Raw genomic sequence first — 21,037 nt, 5'->3', positions numbered from 1 at the left:
CTCTGCATCCAGCCTCCAAGAGGTAAGGATGGGGCATAGGCGGGAGGACTTGTCCTAGTTCCCCGGGCCCTGCTTCCTCCAACCAGAGCCTTGCCTCCCCTCCAGAGTCGGCCTGCCCCTCCCAAAGGCCCTCTCCTCTCCCATCTGCTGTCTGCCTCCCCAGCCCTGAGCTCCTGGCCCTGGTTGCTCCTCTCACCTCAGATTTAGGAGCTGCTTTCTGACCAGCAGGACTATTGTGGAGAAGCTACCCTGTCACCCCAGCCATGCACCCCGGGGCCCCTACAGCCTCTGCAGTGTCTGAGCCCAGCCCGCGGGAACTGTGTGCCTTTGTGAGTGGGGCGGCCACCCACATGCTGCGTGCCCTGCACCCTCGGCGGACCCGGCCCCCCAAAAGGAGACCCAACCACAGGAGGTTTCTGCACAACCAGATCTGCAGGTGAGTGGGGGTGGACAAGGGGAGGGGCCAGACAGCTCAGAACGGGGGAGCCCAGGCCCAGACAGAACAGAGAGAAGGGGACCCCAGAATCCAGTCAACACTCAAGATGCATTTATTGAGCCTTAACTGTGTACCGGGCCCCCGAGATCCATCTGTGCAAGTAGACAGAACCCCCTGCCTTCATAGAGTCTGCGTTCCAGAGGCAAGGCGGCTGATCAGGGACAGCTAGATAAAGTAAGTGATATGTGGATGGACCTTGAGAACACGATGCTGAGTAAAGAAGCCAGACACAGAAGGCCACACATCGCATGATGCCATTTCTGTGAAACGTCCAGAACAGGCAGAGCCAGAAAGCAGGGGAGCGGTACCAGAGGAGGCGGGGATGGCGAGTGATTGTCACTGGGCTCAGGGCTGCTTTCTGGGGTGACGGAAAGTTCAAGAACAAATTAGAGGTGGAAGTTGTACATTGTGAATGTACTAAATGCCACTGAATTGCACACTTTAAAGTGGCTCATTTTAAGTTATGTGAATTTTACCTCAATTTTAAAATATTATCTGGCATGCTATGAGGTGATAAGTGCCATGGAGCACGTGCTGGGGGAGGACTGGCATTTTAGGTGTCAGGGAAGGCTTTAGCCTCAGGTCACTGAAGCCAGGGAACAAGATATGGATGTCTGAGGGAAGAGCATTCCAGGCAAGGGACAGCAAGTGCAAAGGCCCTGAGGCAGGAACATTCTTGGAATGCTTGAGACTCAGTATGGCTGGGCCACAGTGAAAGGGGGAGGGAATTAGGTTCTGAAGAAACAGGAGCTCCCCATTTAGCACTATATCATTCAGCCTCTGGGCTTTTGCACATCCTGTTCCCTTTGTGGGACAATGCCCTTCCCTGTCTCTGGGAATGTAGATGGGGACCTGAGCTCCTTCAGGTCTGTACTCATGCCTGTCCTCCCTCTCACACCTCACCCAGCCCTGCCCCACCTGGCCCTGTGCTCTCCCCTCACTCTGTGACAGTAACCAGTTTTTGAGCACTTGCTGTGTGCCAGGCACACCATACTAAGGGTTAGACATACGATATGTCACTTAATGCTCCCAATAAACCTGCACAGTAGGTTGTCTTTGTCCCTACATTAGAGACGAGGAGGCTCAGAGAGATTCGATGACTTATCCAAGCTACACAGCTAAAGAATGGATACAACCCACGCACTCTGAGTCCAGAGCCCATGCTCTGTACTACTTTGCTGTCCTGCCTGGATACAGCCTCTCAGGGACTTGAGGATGATGATGATGTGATGATGGTGGTGATGGTGGTGATGGTGATGGTGGTGATGGTGGTGGTGATGGTGATGATGATGATGATGATGGTGGTGATGATGTGATGATGGTGGTGATGGTGATGATGATGGTGAAGGTGATGATGATGGTGATGATGATGATGGTGGTGATGATGATGGTGATGATGATGGTGGTGATGATGTGATCATGGTGATGATGGTTGTGATGGTGGTGATGATGGTGATGATGGTTGATGATGGTGGTAATGGTGATGATGGTTGATGATGGTGGTGATGGTGATGATGGTTGATGATGGTGGTGATGGTGATGATGATGACGATGGTTGTAGTGATGATGGTGATGATGGTGATGAGATGGTGATGATGATGGTGATGACGATGATGATGGTGGTGATGGTGATGATGTGATGATGATGGTGAAGGTGATGATGATGGTGGTGATGATGGTGGCGCTTGTTCTAAGCACTTTAGTATAAACTTATAATACTCATTCACAATGAATATGAACTCATTAATCCCCCATAATAACCCTAAGAGGTAGATGCTATTATAATCCTCGTTTTTCAGATGAGGAAACTGAGGCACAGAGAGGTAAAGTGACTTGCCCAAGGACCTGTTTTTCTCTCTTTTTTTTTTAAAGATTTATTTATTTGACAGAGAGAGACACAGCAAGAGAGGGAACATAAGCAGGGGGAGTGGGAGAGGGAGAAGCAGGCTTCCCACGGAGCAGGAAGCCTGATGCAGGACTTGATCCCAGGACCCTGGGACCATGACCTGAGCTGAAGGCAGACGCCCAACCAACTGAGCCACCCAGGTGCCCCAGGACCTGCTTTTCTCAAAGTAGGTTGTTCCTCCCAGCCAGCCCAGAACCTTGCTCCAAGAGGTCTTGGAACCAAATCTGAGTAAATAGGAGCCTGGTCCAGCCTAACTCCTGCCTCTGCACTACAAGCCACCTTCTACCAGGATGCCCAGCCCTGGCCACAGTGTTCACCGCCGCCATCCTACACACCCATTATTGAAGAGGAAAACACACATCTCTTCAAACAGGGTCCAGCCCTATGTCCCAGAGCTAGCCTTCTCACTCCTCTTCAGCCCCTTCATCAATCAGTTCAGGACCCCTCCCCCATCTCCAGCCCCCATCTGGGTTCCCTGCCCGCCTCCAGTCTGGACCCTGGGCTAATGCCAGCCTCTTACCTCCCACGTTGCCCGTCTACCCTCCCCCACTCAGCCCCCCTGTTTCCCCAGGGCCAATTCCTCTCCTGTAGCATCCCAGACATTCCCACCCCCATGCCTGGCTCTGTCACATGCTCCCCGGAGACCCAGGCTTCCCACGAGTTGCCTCATGGGCAGCCCAGGCAGCTCTGGAGCATATTCCCTGAGAAAATCCAGGTCAGAGGCAAACTATCCTCGGCACCTTCCCACCCACATCCTCCTCCTCCCTCAGGTCCCCTCAGGCCCTGATCCCTCAGGAGCCCCCTCCCACCCATGTATATGGATTTTTGACTTTTTATTGCGAAGAATTTCCAATCTACAGAAAAGTCAAGACAGCTAGCTCTCTGACACAGCCGTTCTCAACAAATGGTCCCCAGACCCACAGCATCAGCCCCCGCACGGTGTGGGGATGTGCTAGAGACGCAGATTCTTGAATGCCACCCCAGGCCTGCAGAACCCAAAGCTCAGGGGCCCAAGGACCTGTATTGCCACAAGCCCTCCAGGTGTTCCATTGTGCTCTCAAGTTAGAGAACCACTGGCCTAAAGATCACTCACGTACCATCACTTAGACTTTACTGCCCATAACATTTTATCCTATTTCCTTCATCTATCTTCTTAAAATAGTTCAAGCAAATCACAAATGTCATGACTCTTCAGCCCTAAATGTCATTTATACGGAGTTTGTTCAAGTCAACTCCCCCTCTCTCTCTTCCCACCCCCATTCTCTGCCATTTAACCTGACCTCCCATTTCTGAACATTTTTCCTGGGGACTCAGAGTGTAACTATTCTCTTTGGCGTCAAAGACAGTTCCAGAGTAACAGCTCTCACGAATTTATTTATGAGCCTATTTTCTTGTGGCAAAATAGACATAACATAAAATTCACCATTTCGAGTGTTTTAAAGTGTACACTTCATTGGTGTTTCGTATATTCATGATGTTTTGCAACCAGTTACCTCTATCGGGTTCCAGAACATTTTCATCACCCCCAGAGGAGATCCCCTACTCCCCATCCCCCCTCCCCCAGCACTGACAGCCACCAGTCCGCTTTCTGTCTCCAGGGACCTGCTTATTCTGGACATTTCATATAAACAGAACCATACAATATCAGGTAACTGTTTAAATAAAACCTTTTCTGGAAATTTAACAACTACAAGAAATGCACATAGTATTGGCGTAGAGCTTGACGAATTTTCCCAAAGAGAACCTACTAGTGTGAGCAGCACTCAGGTCCAGGAACAGGGCCCTTCTTGCCCCTGGAGGCGCCCATGGTGTCTCCTTCCCATAAGCTGCCATCCTGATTTCTCTTACTGTCATCAGGTTAGCCTGCTTTTTGAGCTTCAAATGGAGTCATGCAGGTACGAATTGTGAGTCTTGCTGCTTTTGCTCAACATTATGTTTGTGCACTGATCTCCTACCACTGCCATAATCAAACACCACAGACTGGGTGGCTGAAACAACAGAAATTTACCTTCTCACGCTTCTGGAGGCCCCAGTCCCAGATCAGGTGCTGGCAGGGCGAGGCCTCTCTCCTTGGCTTGTGGATGGCCTGTGTCTTCCCTCCATGGGTCCCAATCTCCTCTCATTGGATTAGAGGCCACCCTCACCATGTCATCTTAATTTAACTACCTCTTTAAAGGCCCTGTCTCCAAATACAATCATGTTCCAAGGTACTGAGGGTTAAACCTCCAACATAGGAATTTTAGGGGGCTGTAACTGAGCCCATCACAGTTTGTGAGATCCATCCACAGAGTTCTTGAGGGGTAGGAACGCTAGGGGAGGGGCCAGTGTGATGGCTGTTGTGGTCATCCAGACGGGAAATGCCGGGGACTTCAACCAAGGATTGGTGGGGATGCAGAGGTGGGCAGATTCAAGAGCTCCGCAGGGAGTAGAATCCACAGGGCATCACTGTTACACGTGTACCCCTAGCCCACAGTGCACCTTGTGTGGAAGACACTTCTCAAGGCACCCTTTCCTTCAGACGTTTTTTACTTTTATGCGTTGGGATGTGGCCATAACAAATCTAAATGTCAAAAATGTGCATTGTGCTGAACTGGAGGTGCTGCCTTGTGCAGTACACAACCCCCACAGCTGTTCAGAGCTCCCCTATGAATGGAGTTAGAAAAACTGGATTGTCAGACTCAAGAAAGGACCCAGGGAGCACAGAGTAAAAAACTGGAGAGGAGGAGAAGGGAAAGACTGGTCCTGGGACGGCAGACAGGAGGGGAACGCTTCATGGCTACCCAGTAATGCTTGTCTCTCTGCAGGCACTTTGCCAAGATTGAAGTTGCCACCCGGCGCCTGGCGCTGTCTATCCTGTCCCAAGAGGCACCTCCCCAGAGACCTCCGCCCCGAAGGCCGCCCCCGCCACCTCCGTCCCCCTTCCTGGGGGTGGCCTGTGCTGTGGCCCCCACTGAGGCACCCTGTGCGGGCCCCAGCTTGAGCCTCGCGGCTCTGGACACCTCCACCCTCGACCTCTTTGATGACATTGCACTCACCCCAGAGTGTCCCTCAGTGCCATCTGAGTTGTCCCTCTGTGCTTGGGGCCAGCCAGACCTGAGGCAGGCTTCACATTTCTATAATCCCCTCCCGCATCCCCCGAATGCCCCGGGGGGAGTGGAGGTGCCCTGGGCTCCTGAGGCAGATTGGGTGGGCAGGTGGGAGGTGCCTTGTGCCTGTCATTCTCAGGGAATCCCTGAGGGCTGGGGTACCTGCTCCCCGTGATCCTCAACCACAACCCAACCCAGGGCTCCCCACGCCGGACAAATCAGAGGCCGCCCTCATGATAGCTCAGCAGCCACCCCCCAGGAGCCCCCTGTCCTGTCCACTCCCCTCCTGGCAACCCCTGGGAACATGCACCAAGCCCAGACTCCTCCCACCTTCAGACCACGTCTGCTCCTGGTCCAGGTCCCCCACCTCTGCTTCTGCCAGGGGTGCCCCCTTGCACTCTCCCTCCCCCACCTTCTCCCTTCTTTCTTCCCAGCCCCATCTCCTCAGTGTCTGCCGCTCCAGGCTCCTCTCACCTTGGCTCATTTCTGCCTAATGTCTGGTCTTGTCTCATTTATTCCCAAATATGTACCGAGGGCCTACTATGTGTCAGGCCCCATCTAGATGCTGAGGATTCAGCAGTGAATAAACAGACAAGATGTGTGCATTTAAGGGGGTGGGGGACGGGTACAGGTGGGGGGGGGATTGACAAAGGGTACATTCGTACATTTCTTAAACGCAAGATAAGTTTCCAACTTCAGATTGAAATTAGTGCTGTGAAGAAAATAAAACAGAGACTTTACTGAGTGGCTGTTTGACATCAGGTGGTCAGGGAAAGCCTTGAATGACAAGGAGCCGTCTAAGCAAAGGTCTGGGGCTCCAGGCTGGGGAAACAGGACGTGCAAAGGCCCCGAGGTGGCTGGAGCAGTGTGAGCAGGGCAAGTGGTAAGAGATGAGGTCAGGGAGGTTGACAAAGGCAAACACGAATTGGGAGTAGTTTGGATTTTATTCCAGGACTGATGAGGAAATTCTCTCCCCAACTCTTTCTCAGCCCCATTTCCAAGCACAGAGTCTAAATATTACAAACACCACGCAAAACAAACAACCAAACAGCACCCTAGGAGGCAGGTGCTGTACATAGGGGGAAACTGAGGCTGAGTGGGGTTGGGAGGACTTAAGTCCCCTTTCCTGGAAAGTGCTTGGGTCTCTTGGTAAGTTTCTGTCTCAGCGTTCTCTGGCCAAGGGCCAGCGCTCGAACCCCAGGCCTGCCTCTGCCCTGGCTACGCCCCTCCCTCCCTCTTTCTCGGCCTCAGAGGTCTTGTGTAGACAATGCGGGTGGCCGCTACCCACCTGCCCAGCTGGAGTTCGCGTTCTCCGCACCCACGGCGCCGCTCCGCCCCGGGCCCGCCACTCACGCCCTTCCCGTCTCCCCATTGGTCGGAGGCGCTGCCTTCCCGCCCCCTCCCCATGGCGGGCCAATCACGCTCTCAACATTGACAGCGTGCCCGGCACCGCCCCTCCACGGAGGGCGAAACAGCCTCGCCTGTGGATTGGCCGGCCGCAAGGGAGGGGCAGAGCTTGGCGAGCGCCGATTGGGCGGCTCGGCCTGGATGGGCGGACGCGGATGGCGCGGGGGCGGGCCACGTGTGGCGACCCTACAAAAACGGTGACCTAGCCTTGGAACCCGGCAGGACCTGAGCGGCCTAAGTCCGGGCTCTGAGAGGTGAGTGTCCCCCAGGCCTCTCCAGCGGAGGAGCGGGCCAGGCTGGAACCCGGCGCCTTCCGGGTAAGCCCCCCCCTTCCCCAGGGCTGCAGGGGGACCGATCTCCCCGCCTTGCAGGGGGGGAAACGGAGGCTTTGCCAGGCGGTCCAGGCCGAGGTGACACGGCCAAGGGGAACACCCCTGCCCAGGCCCTACAGAATTGGCTGGCCAGGGACTCGAGCCCTCCACGGGTCGCGCCCGCCCTCTCTGCATCCCCGGCCGAGTTTTGCATCATCCCCATGGGGTGGGTGAGTTTGACCCCTATTTTCAGGCTCAGACAGAGCATGAAACTTGCGAAGGGTCACACAGCCAGGAAATCCCAGCTGCAGGGCTGCCCACCCCCCCAGGCCACGTGGGGATCTAAGTAGCACCCCTCTCCCCCTGCCTCTGCCCCTCCTCCTCCCGCCTTGGACTCCCTCCACCCAGAGCTCAATTCTGTACCTTCTCCCCACGGCACCCGCAAATGGGTCTCCAGCCCAGACCTCCCCACATGCGTCCACACACACTCCCCGCCCTCAATTTTTCATCTCCTTCCCCAAACCAATTCCCCTCCCCAGGTCCCCAGTTAGTCCCTGGGATCTGCCACCCATGAACCAGGAACCTGAAGATCTTCCTTCTTCCCCCCTCCCCCACAGCCCTGCCCCCTGAATCTCTCTGTCCTCTCTGCTTTAACTAGAGCCCAGGCCTCACCCTTGCCCACCTGGACCCCAGCCCTGGTTTTCTTCCTGGCCTCCACCTCCAGTCCAGCCAGCGAGGCCTCCCCCATTTTATCTGATATTTTGAAAACTTTTTATGGAGCTATACTGCATATGGAGGAAAACCATACAAATCACAAGTACATAGCTCAAATAACGTTTCACATAGCAAACACTCTGGTGTAAACAGCATCCGAATCCAGCCAGAAGTAGGACATCCCCCACATCCCAGAAGCGCCCCCCTTGGACCCTGTTCTTCACTGCAACCCAAGAATAACCATTCATTCATTCATTCATTCATTCATTCATTCATTCATTCATTCATTCATAACTTCACCACCACAGATTGGTTTTGCTGGGTTCTCACCTTATGTAAATATTTTATTGTATTGTAGTTATTACGACCAGACAACTGATCACACATTGTCCAAAATTCAAAAGGAACAGAACAGTACACAGTGAAAATCAAGTCTTCTTCACACCCGGTCCCTCAGTGACCTGCTCCCTGGCCTGAAGTACCTGCTCCATATAGAGAGGAGGGTTACACTGGCTTGTTCTCTCCTGATTGGGGCACAGATGGGAGCATTGCTATATACACTGTTCTGCTTCATTTCACTGCTACCCCTCTTGGACAGTTTTCCATATTGTTACTTAAAGAGCATCTTTGTCATTCTTCCTGGCTGCAAAGAATTCCATAGTATAGACATACCGTAACTTAGGGGACGGCCGCAGGGCTGCCCAACCATAGATGTTTACATTGATTTCTATTCCTTTACTCCATGGAAGAGTCCCATGATGAGTAACCTAGGCCTGGTAGTGAATAACCTCGTGTCTCACATGGATGTCTGCAGGGCAAACACTCAGGAGTGAGTCTTCTGGGTCACAGGGTTCACATAACTCTAATTTTGAGAAATGGGGTCCCACGTGCTTCCCTGAGGGTTGTTGCAATCCACACTCCTACCAGTGTGCAGGGGAGATCGTTCCAGACACATGTCCTAGGCTTGCATCCATTAGGGCCCTGATCTGACCTTGACCCTCCTGTCTCCGGAAGACTCAAAAGAGTAGAAGTGAGAAGAGCACCCCAGCTGGAGGGACCACCAGCAAAAGGCCTTGAGATGCAACATGCCTGGCCAAGGCTGGAATGGTCCACAGCGCCTTGTGGGAGGGGGTTATGTTTTAGTCCTGAGGACAGAGAGAAGCCATGCAGGAGGGTGGGGGCTGAGACAGGGGAGTGACAGAGTCCGCTTTGTGTTTTCAGATTTTCTCTCTCTCTCTCTCTCTCTGGCCACTTCCTCGGGGAGAATTTTGCACTCTGCCAAGATAGATCAGGTTCCCTCGAAATCCCAGCACTGATCACAGTTGTAATTATGTGATCATTCAGTGTGGTTTTGTTTTTGTGGGAGCTTCCGTGCCATTTTGGTTTTAGATAAAATTCACATAGCATAAAACTCCCCCTTCTAAGCATCCATCAGTTTTTACATTTTAGATATGTTGCCCATAGAAAACATTTTCTATGGTAGACCTGTTATTTGAGAGAATCCCCATAAACACCTGTGTGTACTCACCACCGAGCCTTCACACCTCCCCCGTGTTAACCCTTTGGCCTTCCACTGGGTCTGCAGGGTCTCCCATGTCCCAGATAAATTAACGACTAATGAGTGAGCACACAGAGGGGATGAGAGCTGTGCAGCAACTTGGGGACCCAAGGACTCAGGCCTCCTGGGGACATGGGCTGGGACATGCTGAGACTCACAGAGGCAGGGCCCCAGGTGTGGGAGACGGAGCCGCTCTGACTGGGAGGCTCGCTGTCCTCTAGTCCTGCAGGACCTCAGGCAAGTCATGGACCCCTCTGGGTCTCCGTGGCCTCCCCGTAAAAGGGCTGCTGGGCAGGTGGCTCCACCAGTCCCGCCCCTTCTTTCTCTCTCTCTCTTTTTTTTCTTAAACTGTGCTAAAGTACACATAATGAAATTTACCCTTTCAACCATTCTTAAGCGTGCCATGAAGTGGCCGTTACAAACATTCATGACTTTGCGTAACCGTGGCCACCATCTAGCTCCAGAATGTGTTCATCACCCCAGATGGAAACTCTGCACGCATTAGGCGGTCAGTTCTCGTCGCTCCACCCCCCCACCCCCCACCCCGGCCCCTGGCAGCCACCAGCTGCTTCCTGCCTCTGCACTTGATCCCTGTGGGCAGTTCATACACAAGGGCTCCCACAGCGGGGGCCTCCAGTGCCTGGCCTCTGTCACTGAGCACAGCGATTCCGAGGTTCATCCATGATGTTGCACGTAGCAGCGCTTCATTCCTTTCTACAGGTGGATAATATTCCCCTGTGCAGATACCCCCGCCTTTCTGTCTAGGAACCATAGGGACGTGCAGTCCGTGCATTGCACACATGGGTAAACTGAGTTTCAGAGGCTGAGTGGGGAGAGTACGACTTGAAGGAAGTCAGCACCGCCACTCCACCCAGGCTCTTTTTTCCTCAGGAGCCACATCTGCTCCGTTAGCTGCTTGGGCCCTTGGGTGGGTCACTTCACGCCTCACCCTGAGGGTGAGGATCACAGTTGGAGCCTGGAGTGTGGCAGGAGAGAGGGTGACCTTGACGGAAGGGAAGGCTTCCCAGGGCCCTGGGAGAGTGGGACTGGGAGCACCAGGGTGGTCAAGGTCAGAGAAGGCTTCTGGGGGAAAGTGATCCCCCAGTTGAGTAGGACACGTTAAGAAAGAAATGGATTCCAGGCCCCTGGGAACTGCAGACACAAAGGCCTGCAGGTGGGAGCACAATGGTTTCCAAAGCACTGTGTGGGACCCTCAAGGGTCTAGGTGCATGGACCCTGGATGTGCAAAGAAGCCCCTTGCCCATCTGACCCTGCCCACTCAGCACCTCCGCCCATCCCCAGGACATGGCAGCTGTGAAGCCCAGCCTGGGCCGAGTCCTCCCTGGATCATCCATCCTATTCCTGTGTGACATGCAGGAGAAGTTCCGACATATTGCATACTTCCCCCAGATTGTCTCTGTGGCTGCCCGCATGCTCAAGGTACAGCCCCTCCGCCCTCAGACCAGGTATCAGGCCCCCAGCCCCTCCTCCCTCAGACCCAGTGGTCCAGTCCTACAGCCCCTCCTCCCTCAGACCCAGGAATCCAGGCCCCCAACCCCCTCCTCCCTCAGACCCAGGTATCAGGTCCTCAGCCCCTCCTCCCTCAGACCCAGGAGTCCAGGCCCCCAGCCCCTCCTCCCTCAGAACCAAGAGTCTAGACCCTCAGCCCCCTCCTCCCTCAGACCCAAGAGTCCAGGCCTCCAGCACCCTCCTCCCTCAGACCCAGGAGTCCAGCCCCCCAGCCCCTCCTCCCTCAGACCCAGGAGCCCAGGCCCCCAGCCCCTCCTCCCTCAGACCCAGGCCCCCAGCCCCCCAGCCCCTCCTCCCTCAGACCCAGGAGTCCTCACCCCCAGTCCCTCCTCCCTCAGACCCAGGCCCCCAGCCCCCCAGCCCCTCCTCCCTCAGACCCAGGAGTCTGACCCCACACGCCCCTCCCTCAGGCTCAGGCCTTGTCCCCTCCCCTGGCACAGGTGGCCAGGCTGCTGGGGGTGCCCGCCGTGCTGACCGAGCAGTACCCAGCCGGCCTGGGCCCCACGGTGCCTGAGCTGGGGGCTGAGGGCCTGCGGCCGGTGGCCAAAACTTGCTTCAGCATGGTGCCAGCGGTCCTACAGGAGCTGGACAGCCGGCCCGAGCTGCGTTCTGTGCTCCTCTGTGGCATTGAGACCCAGGCCTGCATCCTGGTGAGACCCCCCACTCACTGCATCTTCCCCGACCCAGAACCCTCCACCTTGGCAGGACCCCATTCCTCACCTGGGATGCTCCTCCTTACTCTGGACCCCTCTCTGCCTGGTGCTCCCATCCTGCCCTAGGATCCTGTTGTAACCCGGGGGCGCTCCTGCCTGATCGGAGCCTCCCTCATCCCATCCCAGCTCCCTAGTCCCTCACCCCAGACCCGCGTTCCTGTCTGTGCCCCCAGAACACCACCTTGGACCTCCTGGACCGTGGGCTGCAGGTCCATGTGGTGGTGGACGCCTGCTCTTCTCGCAGGTGAGCGGGTCCTGCTGAGGGGGGTGGTGCATGTGGGGTACAGATGGGGTGCCCAGGAAGAACCAGGGAGTGGGGTCCCTGCTGAGCTTGCCAGGGGTCTGGGTGTCCAGGCCGAGGCATCAACAACCGCCCCCCCACCCCAGCCAGGTGGACAGGCTGGTGGCGCTGGCCCGGATGCGGCAGAGTGGCGCCTTCCTCTCTACCAGTGAAGGGCTGATTCTGCAGCTTGTGCGTGATGCCGCCCACCCCCAGTTTAAGGAGGTACTGGCCCCGCACCCCGACCTCCCTTGCCTCCCTTTCCAGCACCCACCACGTATTGGTTGACAGAATCCATCTGGGAATACAGCAGGCTGCCGCCTCCAGTGGGCAAAGTTCTAAGCTCCGTGAGAGAAGCTGTCCATGGCCGTGAGGACAGGAGAGAGAGAAAGCGGGGGAGGGGGCTGGGAGGGCTGGGGTGCAGAGGCGGGGGGTTGCACAGGGTGGCGTGGGAGGCCTCCCAGGGAGAGGTACGGGAGGCAGCCAGGCAGGCAGGCAAGAACAGTCTGGCAGAGGCCCTGTAGATGGGAGCCCTGTGACCCTCCTCTCTGTCCCTTCCTCCAGGCCCCGCAGCCACCACCACTGGCCCTCAGGGTGGCGGGAGGTGCCCAGCCCTCCAAGGCCCACCCCTTTCCCTCCTCTTAGTTCAGTTCTGTTGAACATTTGCTAAGAACCTACTGTGGCCCAACCGCTGTGGCAGGTCCTGGGGCAACAGCAAAAGCCAGTCTGTATTCAGTTACACATTGTGGCCAGAGCTAAAAAGGGATGTTCAGAGTGTGCGAGGAATAAGATGGGGGCTCACGGCAGAGAGGTCCTTCCCCAGGGGTGGCCTTGAAGCAGAGACCTGAAATAGGACGAGCAGCCAGTCATCCAAAAAGTGTTCCTGGCAGAAGGAACAGCTAGGGCAAAGGCCTGGATGTGGGACTGAACTTGCCTCCTTCAAAGCACCGTAGCAAGGCATGGTGAGCCCTCGGTGAGTGTAGGAGGAGGGTGGGCAGAGAGGAGCCAGAGCCCCGTCTTCTCAAGGATTTGAGGGTTTTGCACAAGGGAGCTGGCCATGGTCAGATCTGCAGTTTGGTTCTGGGTGGCCCATGGCTGTGGGCCGGTGGCCGGAAGGAGAGAGACCAGAGTGGAGGCAGTGGGGATGCAGACTCTGCTGATTTTTCTGGAGGCAAGCACAGTGGGGCCTGCTGATGGGTGCAGTGTGGGGCTTTGGGAGAAGGCGGCGCCAGAGAGGGGGTTGAGCATCTGTGGTCTACTGACCGTCGGTGTGAGAGGTCAGGTGGTGACCCACGTCTAAGAGGCAGTTGGATCAATGAGTCTGGAGTTGAGGGGCAAGGCATGGGCTGGATTTGGGAGTTGAGAGGGATGGGAGAGGTGAGATTACTTAAGCAGGAGCCAGTATAGACAAGAAGCTCCAGGACAGGGCCTTGGTACAAGCCAGCAAAGTGGACCAAGATGGTAGGTGATCAGGAGCCAATCCAGGCAGCCATGGTGAAAGGGAGGCCCAAGGAGAAGTTTCAAGAAGAGGGAGTGGTTGGCTTGGCCAGCTGCTGCCAAGAGAGCAGGCAGATGAAAATGGAGAAGTGCCCCTCCAAATCTGTCCTAGAAATGGGGACTCTTGACTCTTCCTGAACCCTCCTCTTCCCCTTACAGATCCAGAAGATCATCAAGGAGCCTGCCCCGGACAGCGGGCTACTGAGCTTCTTCCAAGGCCAGAACCCCCTCTTCCGCTGAACTCCTCACCCTGAAGACCCCCCTCCTGTCATGGGACCTCTGTGAAATCATTTCACCCCCATCCTTGGCTCCCAAGAGTGGTGCAGTCCACAGGGAGTACCACCCCCTCGGGAGGGGAGGTGGAGCGCCACCTTGCCATTGGGCCAGAGCGCCCGGAAATGCAAATGAGACTCCTGGAAGCTGTGCGGCAGTTGGCTGAGCAGAGCTGGGGGCGGGGCTCGGCCCCGGGCCACTTCACGAGGCGGGGAGGGGCGGGGGAGGGAGTGTCACAGGCTGTGGAACCCGGACTTGCAGAATAAACATTGATGTGGCTGTGGGCCGAACCATTCTTGGACTTGGGGGGTGTCCCGGGGGCGACTGGGGGCCGCGGGTTGGGGGAAGAGGGGTCCCAGCAGGTGGGGAGGGGGAGGTGCCTCTTCTCGGCTCCCAGCCGGCACGAGGCGAAGGCAGACTGGCCGCAACCACATCTGCAGCGAAGCCAGCGCGCATCTGCACGGACGGGAGCTGCGGGCCGGGTCGCACGCCCCACACGCTGCCGGCCGCCCCCCACCAGCGCGCGCACACGCCCAGCCTGTTGGCTCGCAGACACGCGCTCGCTCTGCCTCCCCGGCCGGCCCCCCACGCCGCCACCCCCGACTCCCCAAGGGTCCCGAATCCGGAAAGTGAGGTGAGCGCGACCGCACCCCGGTGCGGAGGGGGAAACTAAGGCACTGGGGACATGGGGACGGGAGGAAGAAGAGACCGGCATGCGGATGAATGGATGAATGGCTGGGAAGGACAGACGGCTTCATCTGAGTGGTTCCTGTTCCCCTAAGACGCAGGAGCCTGGGGATCCACATGGGGGCTCTCAGAATTCTGCAGCCCCCGTGGAGATCTGGGGGCCCGGACTCTACGGAGCCCCCAGTCAAGGCCCCTCAGCCCCTTGAGATTCGCAGTCCTTGCTCCCCGCCCCCCCAACCTTGGAGACCTAAGAAGGCAACCTCTGAGTCCCCCAGAGACCCAGGCGTCAGAGCTTCCAACTAGCCCGCCCCCCACTGGAGAATCTGAGTCCCCCCACCCACCCCCGCCAATCCTGGAATCCCACCCTCCCAGATGGCCCGGTCCCCGGAACCCGGCGTCAGAGCGCCCAGCACCCCCTCTCCCCAGGGACCTAGGAGTCCTATCCTCCCCCCTCCTCCAGGGGCCCCCGGGACCGGCGTCGGCGCCCCCGGCCCCCGCCTTCCGGATCCAGGTGTCCCCCCTCCTCACCCCCCAGCCTGATGCTTCGCGTCTCGGAGGCCGCGCTCGCGTCGCCATGGCAACGGGAGTCTATTTTGCGCTGGGAACACACAGCTCCCGCTGCAGCGCCCCCCCACCCCGCCCCTCCAACCCGGGCCTGAGTGAGAGTAGGGGGACCAGCGAGGGAGACTGGGCTCCTGGGTGGGGTGGGGGGAGCCACAGAGACACTCAGAGAGGCAGAGATCTGTAGATAGCAAACCTGGGAAAGAGACATAGAGCCAGAGACAGAGTCAGAGAGGTAAAGAGAGATGGGGAAGTGGGGGTTGGGGGTTGGGGGTTGGGGGAGACACAGAGACAGGATGTAGAGAGACGGAGACGGGGCAAAGGGAAGAACGGACACAGAAAACAGAGACTCAGAGAACGGGACAGCGTGTGGGGGGCGGGGGGAGAGGTGGATAGAGACTCAGGGACGCAGAGAAGCGATGAGACATGTAGAGAGACACAGGCTAGGAGGACGGTGACCCAGGGCAGATCCCGTTAGAGATGCGAGGCCGCTTGCGGGCGACTGGGAGGCGGGGTCCGGGAGGAGGGGTGGGCAGGGAGATGCAGACACCCAGAGTCAGAGAGGCACAGGACACGGGAAGACCTGGGGATGGGGCGGCCGCCGGGAGCGCCGCCGGGAGCGCCTCGGGGAGGGTCCTCGTCCCTGAGTCCCCGCTGCCTGGGTGGCCAGTACTGGGATCCCCGCCCCCCATCCAGACCCCTCCCCTTTCTCCCTCCTCTGCTCCACATCCTCTCCTCCTCTTGCCTGCTTTCCACATCCCTACCTCAAACCGACCCCTCAACCCCAGATATTCCTAGGATCCCCTCCCTTTGCACACCACCCGGACCCTGCGTGTGCCCAAGCTCTCTCTCTCTCTCTCTCTCTCTCTCTCTCGATACCCATAGCACACCCTCAGTCCTCCTCTGCCGCCACCTGTAAACCCCCTCCAGCCCCCAGTTTCCGGAGGTCCAGTCTTCTCTTTCTGGATCTTGCCCTTCCGTGGGTTTCTGTCCTCCCCCTTTCTCTCTCCTCTCTCTCTCTCGTTCTCTCTTAGCTTCTCAATCTCTGAACCCCACTTCTCTGGGATCTGTGCCCCTTTTGTGAGTATCTGTTTCCCCCCAGCCCGCTCCCTCTCTGGGTCTCTGACCCCTCTCTGTCTCTGACCCCTTCTCTCTGGGTCTCTGTGCCCCTCTCCCTGGGTATCTCTCCTCCTTTCTCTGGGCCTCTCCCCCCACCAACCTCTCAAAACTCTTTCCCTGTCCCCCCCGCCATCCTCTCCATCTCTCATTCCCAGCTGCCATACGTTGGCCCCACCCAGCAACCCAGCCCTAGGCCCCATCCCCAGCTGGCAGGCTGTGGAGTGTGGGCCCAGTGCTATGCAGGTACTGTAAGGTTCCCAGGAGCCCAGGGACTGAGTGGGGTCTGCTCTGGAAACCCTTGTCAAGTTGGCTCCCCTGATGTCTTTCTGTACGTCTCTCAGGTCCTAGGTTGGCGCTAGGGCGGGGGCACAGCCCTGGCCCTTTGCTGCTGAGCATGCATGGTGCAGGGAGGGAGGAGACTGGGGTGAGGGGCCCCCTTCCTCTCAGCTGTGGGGGAGGAAAGTGCCTGTGTGTGTAAGGGGCTGCGGAAGGACTGTGTGTGTGGGGGGGGTCACGTGTGTGCTTCCAGACTCCACCGCTGGGTGAGCGTGTGTTTGCACATATGTGTGCACCCACGAGGATGCATGACTGTGGGCTGGGATGTGCATGTTGTGTGTCCATGTAGAGGTGGTGGCTTGGGCGGGTCCCTGGTTGTGTTCTGCAGCTATGTGTGGTCCCAGTGTGTCACAGTGTCTGAGACTGTGTCTTGGTCTTGTGTACTGTGGGTGGAAATGCCCAGAAGTGCACAGCTGTGTGTCCACATGGAGCTGTGTGCATGTGTGTTGGGAGGAGGCTACAGGTGCGCCACCAGGATGACATTGGGTGTCCTTGTGTGTTGTGTTTACACACTATGTGGGTGTCCTCTGTTCTCTGTCATTGTGTGTATATAATGTTGTGTGTCTTTGTGTTGTTTTGTGTGAGGCGAGGAGAGACTCAGTCCCCCCGTATCCTGGTGTCTAGACAGGTCACTGTGTCCCTAGGTGTGTGTCCTCCTCCTTCCCCTAAGGCAGGGGCAGGAGGCCATGGCTCCCTCCACTGTAGACGTGCCGTGTGTATTGGGTCTGGGTGCGTCCCTGGGTTTGAGGGGATAGATGCCATGGCCCCCACTCCCCAGAGTTGTCAATGCTGTGAAGTTGTGTCTCCCTGGGCATGCGCGTGTGTGTGCAGTTGGAGGGGACAATGGGACTCTGTTAGCAGAGGGAAGAATTGTGTCCATGGAGCTCAGCTGGAGGCTTGGCACAGAATGGGGACTGAGTGGGCAAACTGCTAGCCCATACAGCACTTTATGCAAATGAGAAAAAGGTACCCCCTGGCCCAACGTAACTCCCCTGTGTCTATGCTTTGGCAGGCAGATGGCCACTTTGTGTGAGTTCTAAAGGGTGCCCCTTCCCCCAGATGGATGCAGTCCCACCAGTACGCCTTAAGGAGGAGAGCCTGGCTGGATTCCAGCCTCTCAACCCGATCTCCTTGTGCAGTGCCCAACCTGCCCAACCGTATGTGGCAGCCCTCAATGAATGAAGAAATCCACATCACTGCATGCATGTGGATTCCCTGATGAAAGGTGTGTGTCTGTATGCATGTCAACCCACGTTTCTCTGCATGGGATAAAGGTTCTACAGGTGGCAGTGCCCTGAGACCTGAGTTCAGAGCCCAGCTCCAATGCTTGGGCACTGTAAGGCTTAGGCGAATGATGGGACGTCTCGGAACCTCAGTGCTTTCATCTGAAGTGTGTGTGTATGAGAGAGAGAGACAGAAAGGGAGAGAAGACTCACCTCTCACACTTCCTCTCAACATTCATCCGTGCAATAAATATTCCTGGAATACCTCCTGTGTCAGGCACTGATACTGGGTGCTGTGGACACCACGGTGAACAAGCCAGACAAAAAAGTCTGCCTTGATGGAGTTTATGGTCTAGTGGGGGAGACAGACAGTAAGTCCCTACATGTACGATGTGGCAAGTAGAGACGGAAGCTATGACAACACAGAAAGCAGGTGTGGGGACCAGAGCAGTGGGAGGTGCTGCTTTGGACAGCACAGGGAAGGCTCAGTGAGATGACCCGTGAGGGACACCTGAGGGAAGGAGTGGGGGGCACAGACCAATATCTGCAGCAAGAGGAGGTCCCAGGCGAAAGGAGCAGCAGATGCAAAGGCAGGAAGAAGGGGCCCTCTTGGGCATGGGACCTGGAAAGGCATGAAGGGACAGGAAAGGGACAAGGGTTTTCATGTTATCCCAGGTGTGACAGGAAGCCAGCGGACGGTTTCAGCAGGGGAGGGCTTGATGTCATCTGACCTATGTTCGTGGGGGTTTTTTTATTTTTATTTTTATTTATTTATTTGAGACAGAGAGAATGAGAGATGAGAGCACATGAGAGGGGGGAGCGGGAGAGGGAGAAGCAGGCTCCCTGCCGAGCAGGGAGCCCGATGCGGGACTCGATCCCGGGACTCCAGGATCACGACCTGAGCCGAAGGCAGTCGCTTAACCAACTGAGCCACCCAGGCGCCCTGTTGGTGGTTTTTTGTTTGTTTCTTAAAATTGTGGTAAAATACACCTAACTCAAAATTTACCATTTTAGCTATTTTTAAACTGCTTTTAAGTGTTGAGTTCAATGATACTTAGGACACTCATCATGTTGTGCAACTGTCACCACTGTCTCATGCAGAATATGTTCGTCACTCCCCATTCTTCCTCTCCCCCAGCTCCAGGCAACCACTAATCAGTTGTCTGGCTTTATGGCTTTGACTACTGTGGATATTTCAGATAAATGGGATCATACAGACCTTTTGTGTCTGGCTTCTTTCACGTGATGTTTGGAGGTTCATCCATGATGCAACATATCAGTGCTCCCTTCTTTAAGGCTGAGTAATATTTCGTTCTCTGCATAGACCACATTGTGTTTATCTGTTCCCCTGTCGATGGCCATTTGGGTGGTCTCCACTTTGGGGATATTACGAATAGTGCTGCTATGAACATTCGTGTGTAAGTTTTTGTGTGAACATACATTTTCAGTTCTTAGGAGTGGAACTGCCGGGTCATGTGATAACTCTGTTTAACTTTTGAGGAACCACCAAAAATGGCTGTCCACAGTGTGGGCCAAGCCACTTCTAAGATGCCTATGAAACACTGAGTGGGGCTAGCCCACAGTGCAAGGGAGGGCCCGGAGCTGGAGCTCAAAGGAGAGTTGAGGGGGGCCAGCTGGCTGAGGGGTGGGGAGCCTCAGCTCCCAGGACCCTCTCTCCACCGACTTCTGGGGGTAACGGTGTGGTCCCCAGATACACACGCACTCAATGGAAAGGCGCATAAGAGTACTACCTAATGATGCTCATCGGACTAGTCCTATCCACCCTCCCATCCCCTTATGCAGCTTTCATTTAGCCATGACTTCCTTCAAGATTTGATATTTCTTCACAACAGTGTTCCACATGCCTCACACTGGCTTCTGTCTGCGCACTAGCCCTCTCCCGTCGCTGGACCGTAAGCCCCGTAGAGGCGGGGACCCCGTGGCTCAGTCACAGCGGCATCCTCAGGGCTCAGTGCACGCGGCCCGCAGCGTCTGTGCTGGGCAGACCCGCCCCTCCGGCCCCTCCCTCTGCACCTGCGCCAAGGGCCGGGCCGGCCGGCCCTGCACCGCCCTCCGCCAACAGCGGCTGCGGCAAACACCTGCGCGCCCGTGTGCAGTCTGCCGCTCGGCAACAGGCCCGGCTGCTCCGGGCTCCTTACACAGGTTAACCCTGCTCATCCTCGTAACCACCCCCCATAACCATCCTTACCCCCATTTTACACATGGGGAAACTGAGGCACGGGAAACTTAGGTAAGAGCCTGTGCAGTGTCAGGCAGCTGGCACATGGTGGAGCTGTGCCATCCTGCCTCTCCTGCTGGGGGCTGAGACCCTTCAGACCCGCAACTGTGAGTGTGTGTGTGTGTGTGTGCGCGCGTCTGTGTGCGCATGTGTGCGTGTGGGTCTGTGTTGCATGTGTGTGCATGTGTCTGTGTGTGCGTGTCTCTGTGCATGTGTCTGTGTGCGTGTCTATGCATGTGTCTCTGTGTGCGTGTCTGTGTGCGCGTCTGTGTGTGTGTGTGCGTGTGTCTCTGTGTGTGTGCATGTGCGTGTCTGTGTGTGCATCTCTGTGTGTGTGCATGTGTGTCTGTGTGCGCGTCTGTGCGTGTGTGCGTGTGTCTGTGGTGCATGTGTGTGCATGTGTCTGTGTGTGCGTGTCTGTGTGTGCATGTGTGTGTCTGTGTGCATGTGTCTGCATGTGTCTGTGTGCGTGTGTGTCTGTGTGTGTGCATGTGTGTCTGTGTGTGCGTTTCTCTCCGTGTGCGTGTCTGTGTGTCTGTGCATGTGTGTCTGTGTGTCTGTGCGTGTGTGCGTCTCTCTGTGTGTGCATGTGTGTCTGTGTGTGCATGTGTGTCTGCGTGTGTGTGTCTCTGTGTGCATGTGTGTGCGTCTCTGTGTGTGTGCATGTGTGTCTGCGTGTCTGTGCGTGTGTCTGTGTGCGTGTCTGTGCGTGTGTGCGTGTCTGTGTGCGTATGTGTGTCTGTGTGTGTCTCTGTGTGTGCATGTGTGTCTCTGTGTGTGCGTGTCTGTGTGTGTGCGTGTGTGTGCGTGTCTGTGTGTGTGCGTGTGTGTCTGTGTGTGCGTGTCTGTGTGTCTGTGCGTGTGTGCATGTGTGTTTGTGTGTCTGCGTGTGTGCGTGTCTGTGTGTGTGCATGTGTGTGCACGTGTGTATGCGTGTGTGTCTGTGTGCGTGTGTGCATGTGTCTCTGTGTGTGCATGTGTGTGCGCGCGTGTCTGCATGTGTCTGTGTGTGTGCATGTGTGTGTCTGTGTGCGCGTGTCTGCATGTGTCTGTGTGCGTGTCTGTGTGCGTGTGTCTCTCTGTGTGTGCATGTGTGTGCGT

General features: G+C 56.5%; 2 protein-coding genes across 13 annotated transcripts; both read left to right on the top strand.

The window, feature by feature from the left end:
* The first annotated feature begins 176 nt into the window (after positions 1–176).
* Positions 177–6,102, top strand: CUNH19orf85 (chromosome unknown C19orf85 homolog). The gene is made up of 2 exons (XM_045892294.2): positions 177–436; positions 5,207–6,102. Exons 1-2 carry the CDS (start codon positions 264–266, stop codon positions 5,661–5,663), a joined length of 630 nt encoding a protein of 209 aa, XP_045748250.1. The 5' UTR covers positions 177–263; the 3' UTR covers positions 5,664–6,102.
* Positions 6,103–7,012: 910 nt separating this feature from the next.
* Positions 7,013–14,068, top strand: ISOC2 (isochorismatase domain containing 2). Of its 12 annotated transcripts, none has more exons than XM_045892285.3 (6): positions 7,014–7,149; positions 10,781–10,918; positions 11,449–11,658; positions 11,895–11,965; positions 12,109–12,226; positions 13,658–14,056. In XM_045892285.3, the coding sequence occupies exons 2-6, from the start codon at positions 10,784–10,786 to the stop codon at positions 13,736–13,738; spliced, it is 615 nt and encodes a 204-aa protein (XP_045748241.1). In that variant the 5' UTR covers positions 7,014–7,149; positions 10,781–10,783; the 3' UTR covers positions 13,739–14,056. The 12 variants fall into 12 exon arrangements, 10 of the variants coding, with proteins under 10 accessions (XP_064436649.1, XP_045748241.1, XP_064436651.1 ...); XR_010408026.1 differs by having other exon boundaries at positions 7,056–7,212; positions 11,419–11,658; positions 11,848–11,965; positions 12,113–12,226; positions 13,658–13,680; XR_010408025.1 differs by having other exon boundaries at positions 7,056–7,212; positions 11,419–11,658; positions 11,788–11,965; positions 12,113–12,226; positions 13,658–13,680.
* Positions 14,069–21,037: the final 6,969 nt, after the last annotated feature.

The sequence above is a fragment of the Mirounga angustirostris genome, unplaced genomic scaffold, assembly GCF_029215605.1.
Source record: "Mirounga angustirostris isolate CCGP_5_RB_7025 unplaced genomic scaffold, mMirAng1.0.hap1 SCAF_16, whole genome shotgun sequence".
Classification (NCBI taxonomy): Eukaryota; Metazoa; Chordata; class Mammalia; order Carnivora; family Phocidae; genus Mirounga; species Mirounga angustirostris.
Note: the sequence above shows the minus strand (reverse complement) of the source record. Positions and strands in the feature narration are given on the sequence as shown.

What these genes read in the sequence shown, in the direction of transcription:
- ISOC2 (XM_064580579.1), top strand. Translation starts at nt 10,784, where the DNA reads ATGGCAGCTGTGAAGCCCAGCCTGGGCCGAGTCCTCCCTGGATCATCC. An exon ending in TGGCTGCCCGCATGCTCAAG is followed by an intron (nt 10,919 to 11,418) that starts GTACAGCCCCTC and finishes CCCCTCCCTCAG; the next exon opens with GCTCAGGCCTTGTCCCCTCC. An exon ending in GACGCCTGCTCTTCTCGCAG is followed by an intron (nt 11,966 to 13,657) that starts GTGAGCGGGTCC and finishes TTCCCCTTACAG; the next exon opens with ATCCAGAAGATCATCAAGGA.
- CUNH19orf85 (XM_045892294.2), top strand. Translation starts at nt 264, where the DNA reads ATGCACCCCGGGGCCCCTACAGCCTCTGCAGTGTCTGAGCCCAGCCCG. An exon ending in CTGCACAACCAGATCTGCAG is followed by an intron (nt 437 to 5,206) that starts GTGAGTGGGGGT and finishes GTCTCTCTGCAG; the next exon opens with GCACTTTGCCAAGATTGAAG.